The sequence below is a fragment of the Pipra filicauda genome, unplaced genomic scaffold, assembly GCF_003945595.2.
Source record: "Pipra filicauda isolate LSUMZ 115617 unplaced genomic scaffold, ASM394559v2 scaffold205_size1947385_pilon, whole genome shotgun sequence".
NCBI classification, from domain to species: domain Eukaryota; kingdom Metazoa; phylum Chordata; class Aves; order Passeriformes; family Pipridae; genus Pipra; species Pipra filicauda.
In genome coordinates this window covers 184,400-204,246 of record NW_024104316.1, presented here as the reverse complement: position 1 = coordinate 204,246, position 19,847 = coordinate 184,400, and the positions used below count along the sequence as shown (strand labels likewise).

Below are 19,847 nucleotides of genomic sequence, written 5' to 3'. Positions count from 1 at the left end.
AAAGCATCTCCCACCTCAGGGATCTGCATGGGATGGGATGGAGCAGAAATACTGCTCCAGCTGGGGCAGCAAACCTGGGATGGGGAAAGAGCAAAGCTCCTGCAGACAGGCTCCTTCTTCATTTTAAGAAGTATTTTACTATGCAGATGCAATCGCTTGTCCCTCCCCACTCCCCCCAGCCATGCTATCCCCCCCTCAGAGGCTGGAGGTAGTTATTTTTGCCAAAACTTTTCCAAACTCGATATTTGGGTGCTCCTTAGCACTGCCAGGCAGATAAAGGCATTGAGAGTTCTCAGTTAGATTTTAAACCTGCCAAGAAACAGCTTCTGGGCAGGTGATGATCCTTGTACCTGTTGTGGAGTCGTGGCCAGCTTCTCTGTGCAACCTGCCTAGAAAGCCAGCAGCCCATGCCAAGCATGTTTGACATATTTATGATATAATATCTTATTATATTAAATAATATCAGCTTTAAAATATTATATTACATTAAGATATTATGTTATTACATTCTATCTGTTATATTACATATATAAAGTTGTTTTCCCCCAGGAGCTGGAAAAGAGCAAACAAAAGAGCAAAGCCTGTCCAGAGTATCCAGGAAAGAGGATGGTGATGATCTCTTCCTGGATTTTAAGACCCCCTACTCTAGTGAACAAGAATAATTTGAATAATCCTTCAAATTCAGCCACGCTGGTCCTGGCCACACAGCAGCCCCCAGCTGTGCAGCAGTGAAACCCCAGAGCTCAGTGAGGATTAGATGGGATTGTCCCCCTTATAAAAGTGGGGAAAGGGAAAGACCCCTGTCCCAAGTTCTGCTCAGGACTCAGGACTGGATTGCTGTACATTTAGATGTAAATAAATTCTATTATATTTTATTCTTTTATTTATAAAATAAATAAATATAATTTAATTTTATTTTGTAGATGATGAGCCTTTCAAACGAAGGGAAATGAGTGCTAAAAGCCATGATTTCAATATTAAGAGTTTCAGAGCCAGCCAATTCAAAGTGGCAGCTGTAATTTAACCGTGTTGCAGACTTGCCAAAGCCAGTACCATAATTAGTGATGAAAAATAATATTTACAGCTTAAATCATACATATTTGTGAGAAGTTGAAATTTTCATCCATTTACAGTTTTACCAGCTTAAAAAGGTCTCTGAGCTAGTTTTTCCCCCAGCTTTGCTCAGTTGGGTTTGTGGAGCCCTGCAGAGCAATGCTTGGCACTGCTGGGAGGGGAGCTGGGGATTTTTTTCCGTGCCTATGGCAGGAACTAGATGATCTTTAAGGTCCTTTCCAACCCAAACCATTCTAGGACTCTCTGATTTTCCCTGTGAGGGCAGCAGTGTTTGCTGGCTTTGAGCAACACCCCGTTGCCCGAGTTCACGCTGGTGCTTTGCCTTTGTGCTCCAGTCCCAAACCAGCGCACAGGAGAGGGGACCCACTGCAAGGCTGGCACAGAGACCCACAGTCACCCCAAACAGAGCCACAAAGGGGAAAAAAACACCCTCTTTAACATGCTGCTCACAACTGCTGCCTCGTTATCCGCAAGTATAATGGCACATTGACGGAGCTGCCAGAAAAACCTGGTAAAAACAATTAAAACAAAGAGGAAAAGGAGGTGGTCACATTCAGAATCGCGTGATCCCCACTCAAGCAGTGCCTTTGAGAGCCCTCCTTCGCATGCGGGGCAGGGACGCTGCTGCCGGCCAGGGCTGGGCCAGGGCACAAGGAAATGCCAACTGGGACACGCCTGCCGCTCCCCTGGAAATAAAGGAATCTTCGCCTCACACAGGGAAGGAAGAGCTGTTGTTCCAGTGAGCCCTTTTCCAAACCCACCTCCTGCTGGGATGGGGGTGATAACGTGCCAGTGGATGGCAGGTGCTGGATTTGAGCACGGTGTGTTTACGGACCCGTGAGGGTTATCGCGTTAAAATATTTCTTAAAGCCAAAATAACTTAAGAACTTTCAAAGTCATGACCTTGAGCCAGGGTTTCCCTATCCAGCCCAAGGTCGGGCAGGGAGTGAGCCCTGCAGGAGGACTCATGAGGGTCTGGGTACTGGAATCCACACTGGGATGGGGACCAGCACCAGTGCTTACACTACGGCTCTGTGGGGTTTGCCCTCTGGCCCTCCCATTTCCAGCCTCCTCCCAGCGGCCCAACGGTCGGATTCTGTATGAACCAGTGCATAATCCCATAAACCTGCGGCACCGATGCTCTGAGGCTGTGCCTTCCCAGCTGCACAGAGCGTTGTAACTCTGGGTTGGGTTTTACTGGTTTGCTGCTCCTTGATTAGAGATACTGCTGGTTTACACCCCTGTGCTGTGAGGGGAGGTGTGAGTAAGGGCAAGTGTGGAGCTGGTGAGGCGAGGGGGCTGGGGACAGAGATGAGGCACCCCTTGGCCCCAGCTGGGTGCTGACCCCACAGAGGAGCCGGATGAGGTGGCAATGGGGGGTTGGGGACCTCCATGGCTGCCCAGGGGGCAATTGTCTCTAACCTCCTGCCCCCAGCTCCGCCAGCTGCCCCAGCACTTCCAGTTGCTCCCCCGGTTCTCCTGACCTCTGGAAATGCCTCCCCTAGTTCCACACCTCCAATTGCCCTCCATCTCCCCTAACTGCCCCCCTGCATCCCAAACTGTCCCTCAGCTCTCCTGACCTCTGCGTTTGCTCTCCTGGCCCCCTAATTCCCCACCGCAGCTCCCTCAGATGCCCCCTCATACTTCCAGTTACCCCCCCGACCATTGTGATCGCCCCCATACATCCCCCAGTCCTACACTGCAGTGGATCCCCAGCTCCCCAGACCTTTGCAACTGCCCCCCCAGTCCCAACTCCTGCTCCTGGAACTGCCCCGTCCCAGTCCCAGTCCCAGTCCCAGTCCCAGTCCCAGTCCCATCTCCCCCAGCTGCCCCCCAGGCCTCCCGTCCCCACAGCTCCCAGTCCCACCTCCCCCGCTCCCCCATTTACCCTCGGCCTCCCCCCCCGATCCCCCCCGTTGGTCTCGCCCGTCCCCGCTGACGCGGCGGCCGCGCGTGCGCGGGGCGGTGCCGGTGCCGGGCCCGGCGGATCCGCGTGTGGGGCGGCCCCGCGGCCCGGCCCGGTGCCCGCGTCCGTCCGTGCCCCGCCGTGCCCGCTCCGCTCCCCGCTCCCATCATGCTGGTGCCCGTGTTCACGCTGAAGCTGAACCACAAGATCCTGCCCCGCATGGTGGCGCTGGGCCGGTACGACGGGACGCACCCCTGCCTGGCGGCCGCCACGCAGGCGGGCAAGGTAACGGGGCAGGAGCGGCCGCGGGAGCCGCGCTGATCCCCCCGGGCCCCGGGGGAGCCGGGCCGGGCGCTGGCGGCTCGTGTCCCTCGCCCCTCGCAGGCCCGAGCGTCCCCCCGAGGAGCCGGGGCTGTGTGCGGGCGCGGGGCGCGGTGCTCGGAGCCTCTGCGGCGGCGGGGAGACCGCAAACATTAACAGCTGGTGACCCGGCTGGGCTCTGGCACTGTGGAGAGCCTGTGGAGTCTCCTGCCCGGAGGTGTCCAAAAGCTCTCTGGACACAGTCCAGAGCAACACGTTCTGGGGACTCTCTTGGAGTGGTCCCCACTCCAGTGGTCCCTTCCAACGCAACCCGCTCAACGAACCCAAGTTGCCAAGGAAACTTTCACATTTTCTAGCAGTCTGGTTTGTTTTTTTTTTCAAGCCGTGAGTTTTATCATACAGTTCTCAGTCACAGCAGTGAGCCTTGGCACTGGTACAGACCAGGCTCGGTGCTGATAGCGGCAGCGGTGCTGAGGTTTCTGTGGGTGATGCACAGACTGCATCCCCTGTGCCCTGTTTGAGTGTGAACCGTAAACATACGGGGTTAGCTACAGTCTGAATAATTAACAAAACACAGGTTGAAGCATCAACCCACAGAGGCACTTAGGTGGTTGTAAATACAAACAGGGTTCATCTCTGATGCTTCCCAGCATTATTATCTTGGAGCCTTTAGGAACAGCACCAAACGTGGGCTTGTCCAAGGCACAGACTGCACAGCCATAAAGCAGAGCTGTTGAGCATAATATCCTGAGATCCTCTGACTTGGCTCCAGATAATTACAGTGACTGAATATTTGGTCAGTGAGAATAAAACCTTATTTATCACAGGCTCCTTTTTAAATTAACCATGCTCACCCACAGATGGAGGTTACAGATAGGTACCAGTTAAATTGTCCTAAATGTTTGGGGTGTTTTGCAAACACTGTTACCAGCTGGATGTAATTTGTTTAGTTTGTTGTTGTTCCCTTTGGTTTGCTTTTTTTTGCCTTACACTGAAGACTCCTCAGTTGTCATTTTCAGAAACAAACAAAACAATGGTATCTCAACTCCACTGGCCAGAGCAGTTTTTCCTGCCATTTCCCTTTTTCTGGTATAGGTTAAAGAATAACTGTGAGAAATACTATTGTCAGCAAAACCCCCAGTCTTTTGTCCTCACGTAGGTTAAGTGAATGCCCTTCTTCCCCATCGCATTTATTATGCAATAATAACATGCTTTGTGTTAATATTTATATCCTGGTTTCTACAGGTTTTTATTCACAATCCTCATGCCCGAGGGCAGAGAACAAGCACAAACCGAATGGTGCCAAGTAACCAAGATTCGGACATTTCTCTTCTCAACATTAATCAAGGGATCACTTGCCTGGCTTCGGGAGTGCTGAACCCTCAGCTGGGTTATGATTGTCTTCTGGTCGGAACCCAGACTAATTTGTTGGCTTATGATGTGTATAACAACTCAGATTTGTTTTACAGAGAGGCAAGTTCAGTTTAACTGTCTGCTTTTTTTAGTATCTCCATTGTTTTCTGTTTCTTTCCATTCCAGACATCGCAGTTTCTACATTACATTGTCAATTAATTGTGCTTCTGTTCTATGTATTAATTCTACTACTGTATTCAGAACATTTTGTCTGTAGAATATCTGCAATATTTCAAAATAAAGATGTGAATGTGATGTATGTCTGTGTGTGCGAGAGCAAATTTTCATAATATGTCACACATCACCAAGCAAGACAAAATTAAAAAAAAATTAACAGCCATTCAGAGCTCAGCTACAACGACAGTGATAATGTTGGAGGCTCTCTCCTTGATTTGTGTACTCTGATGTCTTATTGTCTGCTGTTTCTTTTTCCTTTGATGTTTCTCTGTAGGTTTCAGATGGAGCCAATGCAATAGTTCTTGGAAAGCTTGGAGATATTTCACCTCCACTTGCTATTATTGGTGGGAACTGTGCCCTGCAGGGCTTTGATTATGAAGGAAATGACCGTTTTTGGACGGTAAGGCTGTGCATAATGGTTTTGATGTTGTTAGAAGATTCTTTCAGTGGCACTAATTCATCTTGGGTGTTTCTATGTGTGAATATTAATTTGGTTGTTGATCCTCCTTAATTTATCTCAGACCTTAAACTGTATTTTGGTTGTGCATTCAGTGCTCTCAGATGTTGCTTGAGCACTGACTGTGTCAACTGTTCTGTTGCAGTTGAGATAATAAAACCAATTCAGCTTCTGACAGCTGTCACCAGCACTGAGGACTGTCCTTCTGTTTTCAGGTTACTGGAGACAACGTTCGTTCCTTAGCACTGTGTGACTTTGATGGTGATGGCAAAACTGAGGTTTGTAACCATTTACACGTGAATTCAGCTGTTCTTGTGGTCTTGTAGTGAAATGATAATAATAAAAAAACTTGGGTTGTCAGGTATTTCTGACTTATATTACCAGTTGAAGTGATCCTTGCGTGGGAGTTGTGCCTTTCCCAGGCTCTGGTCTGGCAGCGACATGCAAAATGCTGAGTCAGTGTGTAAGGAGCAGCAGTGCTCTGGCACTCCTTGGGTGGCTAAACTAGTCACATCTGGAGTCTTCACAGCATTGCTGCCTGGCTTTGGTGCACTGATTGCTAACTGCGGTGGAAAACTTCTCTCTTTTTAATTCCCTACACCAGGAGCAATGCAATGAAATACCTGTGATCATCAGCTGCAAGGCATCTCTTTCAGTGGTATTTCTTGAATATGCTTAATAAATTCGGTTTTGAATTTCAGAGAAACAACTCACAAGCATCTTAGATGTAAAAGTGAGCTCTTAAGAAGCTATCCTGTGAAAAGCTTCACTTATACTTGGTAAAATCAAGAAATTTGCCTTTAGATCCAGTCCTCCTGTTTCTTTATAGTGACATGGGGAAATGAAATAGTCTTTGCTCTGCTGATTTAAAATGAAGATAACTTGAAACACACATCTTGCTGATATGACGTGAGACAAACAATAGGAATATATATATATATAATTGCAGGTAAGAATTGTAACACTGAATCTTCTACAGTAAGAAAAGAGCAGAGCCTTGGGGTTCCAAAGTATCTTTTCTCATTCCTGCCCCAGATATTTCACTATGCTTTTGTAGAGACTGGCTTGACAAAAAAAAATGAGTAACTAATACTTGATCAACAGGAGACTTCTGAAATCTTGTAACTTTTGCTCCACTGGCAACTTTTCAAACATCTGTCAAAACCTCTTTGTTGGACTTGGAATATTTGTTTGTCCTCTGGATCCTGGTGTATATTCCTTTTATTTCCTTAGCTTGAATAGCTATTTTTAAGATACACTTTTTTTTTTTTTCAGCTTCTTGTTGGCTCTGAAGATTTTGATATCCGGGTGTTTAAAGAAGATGAGATCGTGGCAGAGATGTCAGAGACAGAGGTAAATTACTTGTGGCTAATGTTTATTATAGTTGCTGATGGAGCTGAAAGCGTTGTGTACTCTAAAGCTTCTCTGGTTCAGATTTATTGTGTAGTTAAATAGTTACTTAACTATTTGGCACAGTATCTATTCTACTAGAACTGCAAAAGTTAGAGTTTAATAATGTCTTTCATTACACAGGGGGTTTTTTGCTCTGTTTATTTATAAACCTTCAGCCAGCTGAGAACAGTAACTATTGTTTGGCTGAAAGTCAGGGCCGTGTCCAAGGGTGATTAAGGTTACTGGGTTGTGATTGAAGCTCTGAGTGTCCTCTGAGCAAAACAATCTCTTCCACAGATTTCCTCAAATGCGTTGGCACAATCATCATGATGTAACTTGCCCCTGTGTGTATCCAGACAGTGCGTGGCAGGGCAGAAGGGGGATGCCCAGGCAAAACTGGAAGTTTATATTGCAGCTGGAGTTATGCACTGGCTGCCTAAGAAGGGCTGTGGTGACTAAAGTAAGGCATGGGGCAGAAAGGTTTACAGAGGGATAAATAAAAGGTGTAGGGGATGCTCTTTAGCTTAAGAACTGAGAGAGGATCTCCACTGTTAGATTTGGGTTTCTTGGAAGGGAGTAAAAAAGCCTTTTCACAGCATTTAGGAGTGTTCTCAGTCTTCTCACAGCCCTTCTGGAGCCAAGGTAGAGTAAGGGCATGTTACAGGCCTTTGTGCTTAAAGATCTGAGGTCTCCCCCCTGCCCAAGGTGGGACTAGAAGGCTTAGCTATTAAACCACTTAGGGAGAGCTATAAAAGACAAATCCACTGTTCTAGGAAAGGAGGCTTTTGCTATGGCTAGAATTAGAACTGGGCCTGTAACACATTCTGCTGTGTGTGCAGTGGCCAGCCTGGTCATGTGGTGATTTCTGGTTAAAGGGAAGCTAAAGGTCCCTCACTCTCATGTGTGATTTATTTCCAGATCCACGGTAGAATTGTTTTAAATTCACACCTGCAGAGTCTTAGGAGGCCTGTTATAATCCTACTGTTCTCATTTAGAAAGACACAGCTACATCTAAACCTTTCTTTTTGGGAGGGTAAATCCAGGGAACAATAGCTTTATACACTGTGCTCGGTTTGGAAGTCTTGAACAGTTTGCATTTTGTTTAATCACTTACTGGTGAAAGTGAAGCTGTGGACTGTTGTGACTCTTATAAATGGTCAATCAGGTATAGATTTATGGAGTGTTGCCTTTGAGTTTCTAACTGTTGCTGGGGTCTTTTGTCCTTACTGGGTGCCTGTAATTTAGAGGGGTTTGATACTTGGGAAAGACTGTGGAGAAGATTGTGCATGGAAAGGATAAAGGGTTTGCATGTTTTATGCTAAAAAATCCCAAGGAGCACAGTCAGCTGAGTTTAAATAAGAAGTTGGTGAAGAATTTAATTGAAGGAAGTCTCTTGTGCTACGTTGTACAGAAGACCAGACAGATGATTGCAGTTGTTCCTCTTGACATTAAAATCTCTAGTGCATGGAAAAACCTGCATTTCCAAGCACTGAGAACCTTAGCTTAATGAAGAATGGGTCTTAGAAGGAGTGAGAAACAGGCTGAGTTATGACTCTCAGGTGTTTCCCCAGAGCTGTTATTTATTCAGGTAATACCTAGCCTGGTGTTCCAGTTGTGTTCCAAAGAAGTCCAAGTGTGGAAGCTGTTAATTTTTATCTCATTAATCTTGGGCAAAGATTTTCTACCAATAATATCTGCAGGGCTTTCCTAACCCAGGTAAAGTTGAACCTTTGACATCCTCAGCTCCTGGTGCTTAAGGACTGTTGTGTGTTTGGACTAGTTTTTCACTGACAGTGTGTTAGCACTGGTGACCACAGGAATCCTGTGAGCAGTTGCTGTCTGTGGTAGGAAATACTTGGGCAAAGTACACAGTTGGAGGGCAATTCTGCAATCCTTGCTAAAGTGTGTCCTAACACTGGGAACGCAGCTTGTGTGAGGAAATCCTACAAGGCCTTTGGTGATTTCAACCTGATTTTTAAAAAGTAGTATCTTCAGTACTCGGTGCTTCCTGCAACAGACTTGATTTACCATTTAAGGGCTGTAGAGTTCATATGAGAGATCGTGTAGCCTGTTCCCTGTTACTTGAAGTTGCAGAAGTTTTCACTGCTGTATCCTCTCTCTCCCTCCTTTCCCCACCAGACTGTTACTGCCCTCAGCCCCATGTATGGCAGTCGGTTTGGTTACGCTCTTGCTAATGGCACCGTTGGAGTGTACGACAGGACAGCCCGCTACTGGAGGATTAAGGTTAGTCCAGGGTTGGAATATCATCACTGCAAGCTTGAAGGCTGCTAGGAGACTTGGTACCTGATCTCAGGTCATCCTGATGTTATCCTGCCTCCTCAGATGAACTTTGAGCAGAGAACTTAGTGTAACTTTGTTCTTACAAAGTCTCCTGTTTTTATGGGTACATGCAAAATGAATACTGTGTCAGTTCCTTTTGGGCTGTTGGTGATGGCTTAAACAACCTGGATACAACCATACACCTAGGGATTCTTTAGCTTCACAGGGTTGTTTAAGTAAGAGAGAAATTTGAACTCATGTTAGAAAATGCCTCTGGCTGTATTGTTGAATCAATAAACTGTTTTTCAGAGACTGAAATCTTGCATTGTCTGCGTTCAAAGTTAATTTTTCTCATCAGCAGCAGTTTGCTGCTCCAGCGAATCAATTTGGCAAGATCCTTTCCTGATGCCCACTTTAATATTCTTAATATGACACAGATTAGAACAGTATATTTAATAGTAATAAGAAAAGATTCCCTAGGAGGTGGTAGGAAGAGGCTCATGGCTGTCCTTGGTGGTCTCATTTTATGACAGTGTTGAAGACCTGATTTTTTTTTTTCCCCGAGGATTTGCCTTTTTATGCTTTGTTTTTGTGAGTTTAATCATCTGCTTGGATGGAAATGTATTTAAAGGAACAGTCAGGTCCTTTGAGAGCAGTGGACTAGATTTGTAATGCAAGGGCTAAGATTTCACACGTGTGTGTGGCCTGAGAGATAGCAATGCTCAAACTACCTGTTAAGAGACAGTATTGTGTTTCTTTCTCTAATCTCTGTAGCCTCATAGTCCAGTCTTGCATGTGTCAAGCATGTGCAATTCAGAAAACATACTCAAGCCTAATTTGTTCTTTCTTTTCTGTGCTCAGTCAAAAAACCAGGCAATGAGCATACATGCATTTGACCTGAACTCTGATGGAGTGCCTGAGTTGATCACTGGCTGGTCCAATGGGAAGGTGAGTTTATACAGGGGGGAAATGAAGAGCTGTAGGTATGGAAACTGTGTTTGATGGAGGCTGTTAAATTATCTGAGGAACAGCAATCCAAAAGATTAAAAAGAAAGCCGAGCACTGAAGATCTATTGCAATAAACCCAGTTTGGCTGGTGAGTCCAGTGCCAAGTGCAAGATCAGAGAAAAGCTGCTTCCCCTGCTTAGCTCAGAGTCAGTTGCAAAGGTGTGGCAAGTTGTTTCTGTGGCAGCAGGGATCATATGCCACATCCTAAAGCTCCTGAGTGTCTCTTTTCAGGTGTGTCTTGAGGACATGGTAATAATCCTCTGCAGTGTTTCCTGAGTGTTCCCAAACTACAGGGAAGACAAAGCAGTTATGTAACAGGAGAGCAGCGTCAGTCTCAGCTGTGGCAGGATTAATCAAGCATTATTTAATTTTATGTAAAGGCATTCTATACAGCTCAGTTTCAGTCTTTTAAACCTGTTCCTTGGTATTCCCCTTTGTCAGAAATGACTGTTTTAACTGCCACATCCCTCCTGGATGCAGCTTGCCAGTTTTTTTTTGTGAAGCTATGCTTTTTTCTTCACACCTCTCATTACTGTCATTAGCCTGGGGGAATTTAATAACTTCATATCAAGCTGGCAGTCTGGAGCCCAGATATGTTGCAACTTATGTTGGATTAGGTGATTGTTAAAGAGAGAACCTCTCCTTGCTTTACTTCTGTTCTTTTCCACTGGCAGTCTCTACCCAGCTTGTTGATCTGAAACAGTTCATAGCTCCTAGAAAGAGTAATGCTGGGAGCTGTGCTTTGGAAAATACACAGTGCACAGAACTGAGCCCCCCTCACCCTTCTTCTCCAATGAGAGGTAATTGAAGGTTGTGGTGTTTGTGTATAAAAATAATTCCCTGCACAAGGGCTGCAGCCAGGAGGACAGGCTGTAAATACTGCACTGTTTCTGGTTTAGTCCCATCATTGCTGCGTTCATATGTGCATAGCCTTCCCAGTGCAGACTTGCAGTCCCTTCCTTTCCTTCCTTGTGTGTAACTTAGGGAAGCATCTCTGAAGAGCAGTTCCCTCTAGCTGAGTCTGCCTGGAGGTGGTTTCTGGATGGTGTTTTTTTCATGTGTGGTGTTCGGATTGGCAGAGCTGCAGCTTCACCTGCAGTTCTGTGAGTGGAGCTGGCCTTCAGTTAACAGCTCAGAGGATGGCATGATGCCTGTTTTGGAGCTGGCTTTTCTGTTCATGCTGAGGCTTGGGACTCTTTGCTGTTGTTGCAGGTTGATGCCCGCAGTGACCGCACTGGGGAGGTCATCTTTAAGGACAACTTTGCTTCCTCAATTGCAGGAGTGGTGGAGGGGGATTACAGGATGGATGGGAGCACCCAGTTAATCTGCTGTTCAGTTGATGGGGAAGGTAAGAGAGTTGTTCAGGATATTAATTTAGTACACAATAATATCAGGCACATCACATCATCTCAGTTTAGCTAAACATTGTTTTGCTTCCAGCATTTTGTGTGCCAAATTCCCTTGGCTTTATGTGAAGTTAAGGGAATTTTGAGTTACTCTATCTGGAAACGGGGTTTTGAATATCACCTTCTCTGTGAGAATTGGTGTGTGTTTCATTATGGTCCAAGAAGCCATCAAAATTCATTTGTCTAATGGAAGAAGCCCCATCCTAATGTAAAGATAATGATATTCAGGACAGACTCTGGTTCTTCAGGCTACATTATAATAGATGAATGTATAGGAAATCTTTTTTTTTTTCTATTGGCCGCTCTACAGTGGGTAAGGGTGTTTAGAGAGCTAAGGGTGTGTGTCTTTTGGTTTTCTTCTGCAGGTGGTTTTTATATTAGAAATTTTAGATGTTAACAGTGCTTTGTTTCCTGGAAAATGCTCTCCTGAGAAGTGCTGGATTTATCCCACCATGCATTCAAAAAGTCAGACCTAGTTACTGTGAGTGGAAACAAATATGATCACAGATTATTTAAATAAGCTCAGCATGAATTTACAGGGATGGCTCCAGGAAAGACACTGGTGTGATTATCCGACTGCTTGGCGTCAGTGGCCTGAGACAAGCAGGTCTGGCACAACCCATTTGAAACAAAAGCCTGTCCTTGTTAAATAGCATAGTATTTTGGTGTCTGTCTTAATCACAGGCTGTGGGGATTTGCTGCACTTGGACTTCAGCATATAAACCTTTTTCCCAAGCTTACAGAAGGGGTGCAGTGTAGGCAGTTCTGAACCTTATCCTTACAGAGCTGTGCAGGTTTATATCACTGAACATGACCATCCTTTTCTGATGGGTCCATTGTAAACAAGCCTTGGCACAATGGGGATCCCTTTAGGCCTTACTAGTTGGTGTGGCTGGGATTATATAGGCAATGTCATTAGAGCATCCTTTCACATGAGGTGTTCTGTATTGCACTGTGTTTTCTCTCTTGCTCTCATTTTAAATGAATGATTCACCCAGAAATAATAAAACGGGTCCTTTCATCAGTGGGCAAGCTGAATGCAACTTTTTGTGGGGCAGCAGTAATACACAGTCAGGCAGCATATTCTTTGCAGGTATAAGACTTCTGTCCCTGGCTTTCATTGTCAGCTGCAATCAAAGCACACAGCCCTAAAGCAAAATGGAAGTTTAGAGCAAGTACCTTTGTCTCATCATCTGTTCAGGTCCTCTGTCTGCACAGACACTTAGAGATATGTCCAGAACTCTGTGCTCCACTGGACTACTGGGAAACAGGTTGTACCCCTTGAGGTGAAGTATCCCTTGATTTGGGGAAAAACTGCTGTGGGTAAATCTTGTTTCCTGGCTGATTGACAGTGACTTACAGTCCCTTCCAGACAGCAACAACCCTCTGACCAGCTCTAGAAATCCAGGTACACATTTTACTAATTTTCCATAATTGCAAACTTGCCTAAGCACCTGAAAGAATGATTGTAGTGGGAATCCTCTTGCAAAAGGACTGGGTGCTGCACTTGTCTGGCCAGGTGAGTACAGCTTAAAGGCAGGTTGGCAATTCACTTTTTTTTTTTTTTTTTTTAATGTGCATTTATCTTGTCCTGATCACCAAGAAAACCAGAGCCTCTGTGGGTCTAAATCAATGCTCAGGTCTTCAGCTGAATAGTACCATCTGAAAACCAGATTTAGTGTCTTCTGCAGAGGTGATAGAAGAGAGTCTTGTTACAGAAAGTTTTGGGGAGGCTGGGAAAGGCTTTGCTGAAACTGGCTGTGTTTTGTTTCTGTACAGTCCGAGGCTATCTGCCAGGAGGTGAGGAGATGAAAGGAAACCTAATGGATACGAGTGCTGAGCAGGATCTGATCCGAGAACTTAGTCAGAAGAAACAAAACCTGCTGCTGGAATTACGAAATTATGAGGAAAATGCAAAGGTACAACTTAGATAATGTGTAGGACCAAAACACACCTCCCATTGGTATAAATCTGGAGTAATCTGGGAAGTGGTTGTGGGGCAGTCCAGACAAGTCAGAGCTGTAACCTGTCAGGGTGCAGCGAGATTGTCTGCTGCGGGTTCCTGCTTATGCATTTGGCTTGTTCCTTGTGCAAGTTCAGAACTTGCTTTTTGTATTTTAATAGACAACACTTTCCTTGCTCCTTCCTCTTGCCAGAGCAGTTGTGTTTGGAGCTGGATTCCCTTCAGCCTTGGCTTGTGACTGCAGATTGTGATTTTCAGTGCATAAACCAACTTGGGAGTCAGAGAGGATTGTGTGAGAGGATTAGGTCACTGGGTGAGGGCTGGGAGCACTGCCAGGGTGTAGGAAAAGCACTTGTGGCTTGATGGTGAACGTGCAGAAATAAAGAGTTTCAAAGATAGTCTGAGGAAAGAGCAAACTCGTAATTGAACAGCAAACAACCACCATAGCAAAAGCTTGGAATTCTATGAGCTTGTGCTTAAAGCTGATATATGTTAAGTGCTTTTCTGAGTACAGGTTTGGGTACAGAGCTGAGCTCCATCAACGGTAAAGCACCCAAAAAAATTGCATCCAAGCATCCATAGCTCTGTGCCTAATGCAGCTGCCACTCACAGCTGTGTGAAATGCCTGGGCATTGCTGTAATGAGACCTTCTTCTGCAGGAAAAGAGAACTTACTTATGTGTCTGTGTTCTAGGTTTCTTCACTGGAAATCTTGAAATTCTGATACTGAAGGGTGTGTGTTTTCTAACAGGCTGAATTGAACACTGAGTTGAAGGAAGCTGATGGGCAGAGAGGTGTGATTCCAGCAAACACCCAACTCCAGACAGCCCTCTCAGTTAATCTGGGCTCTGACAGCCAGTCTGCCCATGTGGAGCTGTGTATTTCCACCACAAACGGTGAGTGGTAACCTGCAACCTTTGACATTCATTTCATGTAAATTCATGCAAATTTTTAGTTATATTTAGCTTATGGTTTGCATGTCTCCCCTTTGTTGTCTATAATGTCCCCTTTGTGGTTTCTTTCCTTGCACAGAATTTTGAATCGAGCTGTGTTCCTTTGTTGGGTCTCAGGGGAAAGGAGTTTGATGGAATTTGCTTCTTGTTATGTGTTATATTCCAAGGCAGTTAACATTTAACTTGGATGAAACCAGTGTTGGTGATCCCTGCAGCACTCCTTGTGTTGACTGTAAACATTAACCTGCAGCTGTGAATGCAACTGGACTTCAGCTGGCTTTATATGCAGACTGGAACTACCCCAAGATAGCAAATTCACCTAACACCAGCCATGCAGTCAGGCCCAGATGTGGTGGTCCTGGTTACCTGGCGTGTTTTCACAATTCAGAGGAGGGGGTATAGAGAGTTTACCATGCTGAATTCTGAAAATAGTGGTGAGTTTGTTGCCAGAGGACAGCTTTTAATTTAGGAACCGCTTTTTCTTTCTTGTTGCTAAGACACAATCATCCGTGCTGTGCTGATCTTTGCTGAGGGCATATTTGAAGGAGAGAGCCATGTGGTGCACCCCAGTGTGCAGAACCTCTCGAGCTGTGTTCGTGTTCCCCTTACTCCACCCAAAGATGTCCCCGTGGATTTGCACATCAAAGCCTTTGTGGGTTACCGGCACAGGTGAGTTGGGCTCCCTGCTGCTCTCCAGGGCTCACTGTGTGACCAGGGCACAGCAGTGACGTGGCTTCAGGCTTGTCCCTTGTGAAGTGCCCCGTTAGTTCTATTACTGGAAGGAGAGCTGGAATGCTTTCTTAAAAACACTCTTGTACCTGTGATGCTGAGCTCTTCACCAGATAAAGTCTGAATGCCCTCAAATCCCTGGGTAGGGAGGTGTGTTTTGAGAGCGAGCCATCCACTGCAGAAAGAATGTGTGGGACTGAATTCCCTTTTTGTTTTCTCTATTTGTCTTTATTTTGCTTTTAATAAGACTTCAGTGAACTTGGAAAGGAAATACCCAATCACATAGTAAAATTGTAAATGCGTTAGCCTAGAGAATATGTTTCAGTGGAAGGATTATTAAAAATGTCAGCAGTGGGGAGGAGTCTTACAACCTGTGATAAGCCTGGAATTTCCGAGTTCTGGTCTTTCTTCCTGGGAAGCAATAAGCAGCTGATTATGGAACTGGAGGCTGCCAGCAATAGGTGAATCCCTGCTGTGTTAGTAAGTGTCTCTGTTTTCCCTTTGGCTTGCTGCCAGCACCCAGTTCCACGTGTTTGAGCTGACCAGACAGCTGCCCCGCTTCTCCATGTATGCACTGAGCAGCCCGGACTCAGCCACGGAGCCCCTGAGCTTTGTGAACTGTACCACGAATGAGAGGCCACAAAGGGTGAGTTTCTGCTCTGATTCCTGTTTTGCAGTCCTTCGCAGGTGGAGGGTTTGCAATCAGCTTGACATTTCCAATAGCAAAGGAAAGGTTATTCCGTGAACAGCCTGTGTATTGCAGCTTTTTTTCTGTCTCTAAAAGATGCCTCCGTTGAGGCATTCCCAGCATCAGGAATTTCTGCAGGAACTAAAGGCCTCAGATCACAAGGTGTTTAAGACATTATCTTGTTTGCTGTGTGCTGGCTGGTGGAATGCCAAGGGCAGGAGCCTGGTAGTGAGTGTTGAATTTGTAAATGAGCAGGGAACAGGAAAAAGGCAGCAGAGTGCCCAGGTAATGGCTCACTTTAGAAACAGATAAGCAGCAGTGTTGTAGCTTTGGTTCCAGAAGATCTGAATTGTAGGATGGCAGTAATTAGAGCTGGTCATTTTCCTCACTGTAGGACTCTGCCATATTTCCATGACCTTTACTGCATTAAATGGCCAGGACAAAAAACAAGATGAAACAAAGTTTTAACTTCTTGCAGTAGAACCAAGCCTTGCTTCCCAGCTTTCTCTGGTCTCCAGACCTGGGCTTATGTTTTGACCTTAGGCTGTGGTCTCTGGTTGTTGGATTTGATTCTTTTGGGAATATTCAGCTTTGGTGCAAGGATTCAACTCTTCTCATTCTGAAAGGTTCATGGCATGGGGTTAGGGGATGAAATTTAGTAAATGAATTTTCCAGGGTGTCCTGGTGCACATCACATGCAGGGACATTGTGTGGTTCCCCAGGCTTTACACACAGGGGATGGCTGATGCTCTTAATTTTATTTTTGCAAGATCGTTATGTGGCTGAATCAGAGCTTCTTGCTGCCAGAGGATGCAGAGTTTCAGAGTGCTCCCTTTCAGGTTTGCTTCACCTCCCTTCGTAATGCAGGTCAGCTTTGCATCAAAATCAAGCCTGGTGGAGAGGTGAGTACCTTCATGGGCAAGTGGAAACTCCCTCCTAATTATAATCCAGTGAAACTTAAGGGTGAGGGACAACTGAACAGGCAGAGAAAGTACTCATGTTAGAGGGATGCTTTTGGAAACTTTTGGGTCTGTTTATTGTTAGTGGGTAAAATCCCAGGGCCTGTTAGTGAAGTAAACTTCTTAACCTGCAGATCTGTAGGAAGGAGGGTATTTGTTTCCTCACAGCCTGGTTTCAGGGAGCCATAATGTGAGGCACAAAGGTTGCCTGTAACTTCTGCACTGGTCCTTTGTGCACACGGATGCCTCTCTATCCCAAACCTGAATAAAAGCCCCTTTGAGATCAGTGTCTCCTTGTCTCCTGAAAGCTGTAGAGCTTGCCCGTGCAACAGTTTTGCCTCTTGGTAAAGGACCTGCTTTGAGATGGTGGCAGATGTTCTGGCATGGAGGAGTGCTGAAGTGCTTTCTCTCCTTTCTGCCAGATTTCCATCAACACAGATGACATTGATCTGGCTGGGGACATTGTGCAGTCCCTGGCCTCCTTCCTGGCCATTGAGGATCTGCAGGTGGAAGCAGATTTTCCCGCGTACTTTGAGGAGCTGCGGAAGGTGCTGGTGAAGGTGAGGAGGCACTGGGCATTTCTAAGCTGGCAGATGAGCAGTCACTGGGAGCATTTTTTGAGAGGATCTCTAAACTGCTTTATCTTTTTTGTGGAAACCAGCCCAACGGTGGCTTGCTGTATATTCCGTGGGACACCCTCGACTTTGGGTCTGTTCTTTGTTCTGTAGAACAGGCCCGTGGATTCAGCTGTCAGTTGTTTAGGGTGATGTAAATGTGTTGTCTGGGAGTTTGGGGCAGGGCATGAAATGTGTATCTCAGCCTGCTCACCCCCTTCCAGGGGCCAAGGTGCTGCTCTGGCAGCTGGGGTGAGGGGAAGGAGAATGGTCTCAGGGATGCTGGTAGGTTAAGTTGTGATGTTATTTCCTGTTTCACTGGGCCAGGGTTTAGCCTGTGTGCCCAGGGTGCCCAGGACCCTTGCTCAGGAGCTGCTTGCCTTGGACAGGTGGATGAACACCACGCTGTGAATCAGAGGCTCACTGCAGACATGGCTGAACACTCCAACCTCATCCGCAGCATGCTGGTCCAGGCGGAGGATGCACGGCTCCTGGGAGACATGTGAGCCACTGCTGCCTAGCTCGTGTGCTTTGGGTTTAGAACAGCCAGTCTTTGCTTTTCAGGCAGAAAACAGCACAAAAAACTATTGGTGTGATACAGGAGTTGCCTAGTTACAGCTTTTGATGTAGAATTGTACCTTTGCTGGTCCCACCATGAGCTGTCTTTGAACCTTGTCTCGTTCTTTGGGTGGAAAACCAGTCAGAGCAAAGTGAGAGGGCAAGGGTAGGGCTTAGTGTAGAGCAGGTGAGGTGTATCTACTTCAAGATGGTGAGATATGTTAGAAAAGATACATGAAGGGAAGAAGGCAGGAAAAGCTGTCTGTGGTGTGTGAACTTTCTCGAACAACAAGAAATGTTAGGTGTGTTTTCACTCCAGTTTGCTGTGTTCTGCTAATGTCTGAGCTTCACTGTGAAGAGCAGCAGTGTCTGAGCTACTGCAGGGCAGTGGTACTTTCACTGGGGAAAGTGGCATCTCCACTTTGGCTTGCTGGGTAAAATAACTGCAATAGAGCACTTTTTTTTAAAAGTAAAATGATGAGTATAACCGACATGTTTAGCCAAGTCTGTTGTCTCATAGCTGGCAGCCTGTGGTAGCCATCACAGCCACGTATTGCTGCACCTTTAATTTGACAAACCAGGAGTGACTTTCTTGTCCACAGAGACGCAAATAACTGGACCGATTGTTCCCCCAGGAAAAACATGAAGACACGGTACATTGAGCTGTATGACCTGAACAGAGACTTAATAAATCAGTACAAAATTCGTTGCAACAACCACACGGAGCTGTTGAACAATCTGAAGGCTGTGAACCAGGCGATCCAGAGGGCTGGGCGGCTGCGGGGTGAGTCTGTGATTTGGAGGGATCGGGGAGTCTCAGGCCCTGGTGAGGCAGATGAGATGTGTCCCAGAGGCCACCTGGGTTAGTTAAAGTGACCTCAGGCTTTTTGGCCTGAAACTCAAGCAGTAGAAATAATCTTCCTTTTTTCAGTCGTAGCCCATTGCCTGTGCCAGTCAACTGTGAGCGTCCAGTATAATCTGGGATCACAGTTTTAGAAAGAACAGTTTAAAGTAGTTTCCAGCTTTCTGAATGATACAGAAATTCCTACTTCTGTTGAACATAATTCTAAAAGTAGTATTTCAGTTCTTAGTTTATAATTCTGCTTTAAAAAAAAGCAACTACCAACTTAAGCAGGGCTGTTTTATCTGTATTATCAGTCCCGTAGGTCTTTTGGGAAGGAGGTACTTTTTTGTCCATAGCATTCCCTTCCAGCGAGTCCTTTAAGCTCTCCTAAAACAGAACTACAGATGATTCTTCTTTAAAGAAAGGTTTTTTATTTATGTATTAGAAAAAAGGAGGTGTTTCACCATGTGTTTAAAAAATATCTGGAAGAAACCCCTAAATTTTGAGACTGGATCGAATAAGCATTTTTACCAGTTTCCTACTCAGTAACTGAAGTGTTTTTTCTTTTCTTTCCTTTTTGTCTCTTTGCAGTTGGCAAACCCAAAACACAGGTGATAAGTGCTTGTCGGGATGCAATAAGAAGCAACAACTTCAACACCCTGTTCAGGATAATGCGTGTGGGAACAGCCTCTTCCTAAGGAGGGAGCAGCAGTGGCACGGAGGCACATAATGGGTGACAAGCAGTTCATTCAGTCTCCTACTCCACCGTAGGGGGAAGGAATTCCAAAGGTAGCATCGTAGTTAAGCTGTCAGCTGGAAAATATGTGGGCCAAAGCTTCATGGAGAGAGCATCAGAGCTTAAGTGCAGATGTGGTGTTTATGCAAGACAGAGGTATAATGTTCAAGCAGTTATTTTTCTTACAGTAACTTATTTATGTATTTAAATATATTTTGTAGTTAAGGCATTGACCTTTTCCATTAAAGCATAGACTGACTTGACTGCTTTTGTTTTGATTTAGCTGGGGAGATGTGTAGTGTTAAGTTTATTTGTTGAAAAATCCAACCCAAACCACTTCTCTGCCTTTTGCTGCATAGTCTGTGTGCAC

General features: G+C 45.6%; 1 protein-coding gene across 1 annotated transcript; it reads left to right on the top strand.

The window, feature by feature from the left end:
- Nucleotides 1-3,074: 3,074 nt before the first annotated feature.
- Nucleotides 3,075-19,740, top strand: BBS2 (Bardet-Biedl syndrome 2). Its single transcript, XM_027716064.2, has 17 exons — nt 3,075-3,265; nt 4,547-4,774; nt 5,166-5,291; nt 5,564-5,626; nt 6,624-6,701; nt 8,880-8,984; nt 9,882-9,968; nt 11,241-11,376; nt 13,214-13,353; nt 14,148-14,292; nt 14,847-15,018; nt 15,595-15,724; nt 16,537-16,668; nt 17,148-17,285; nt 17,729-17,841; nt 18,533-18,681; nt 19,333-19,740. Exons 1-17 carry the CDS (start codon nt 3,149-3,151, stop codon nt 19,437-19,439), a joined length of 2,166 nt encoding a protein of 721 aa, XP_027571865.1. The 5' UTR covers nt 3,075-3,148; the 3' UTR covers nt 19,440-19,740.
- The last annotated feature ends 107 nt before the right edge of the window (nt 19,741-19,847 follow it).

Excerpts from the sequence above, each read along its gene's own strand:
- BBS2 (XM_027716064.2), top strand. The coding sequence starts at position 3,149 with ATGCTGGTGCCCGTGTTCACGCTGAAGCTGAACCACAAGATCCTGCCC. Across the intron at positions 9,969-11,240 it reads CTGGCTGGTCCAATGGGAAG|GTTGATGCCCGCAGTGACCG; the intron begins GTGAGTTTATAC and ends CTGTTGTTGCAG. Across the intron at positions 15,725-16,536 it reads CGAATGAGAGGCCACAAAGG|ATCGTTATGTGGCTGAATCA; the intron begins GTGAGTTTCTGC and ends TATTTTTGCAAG.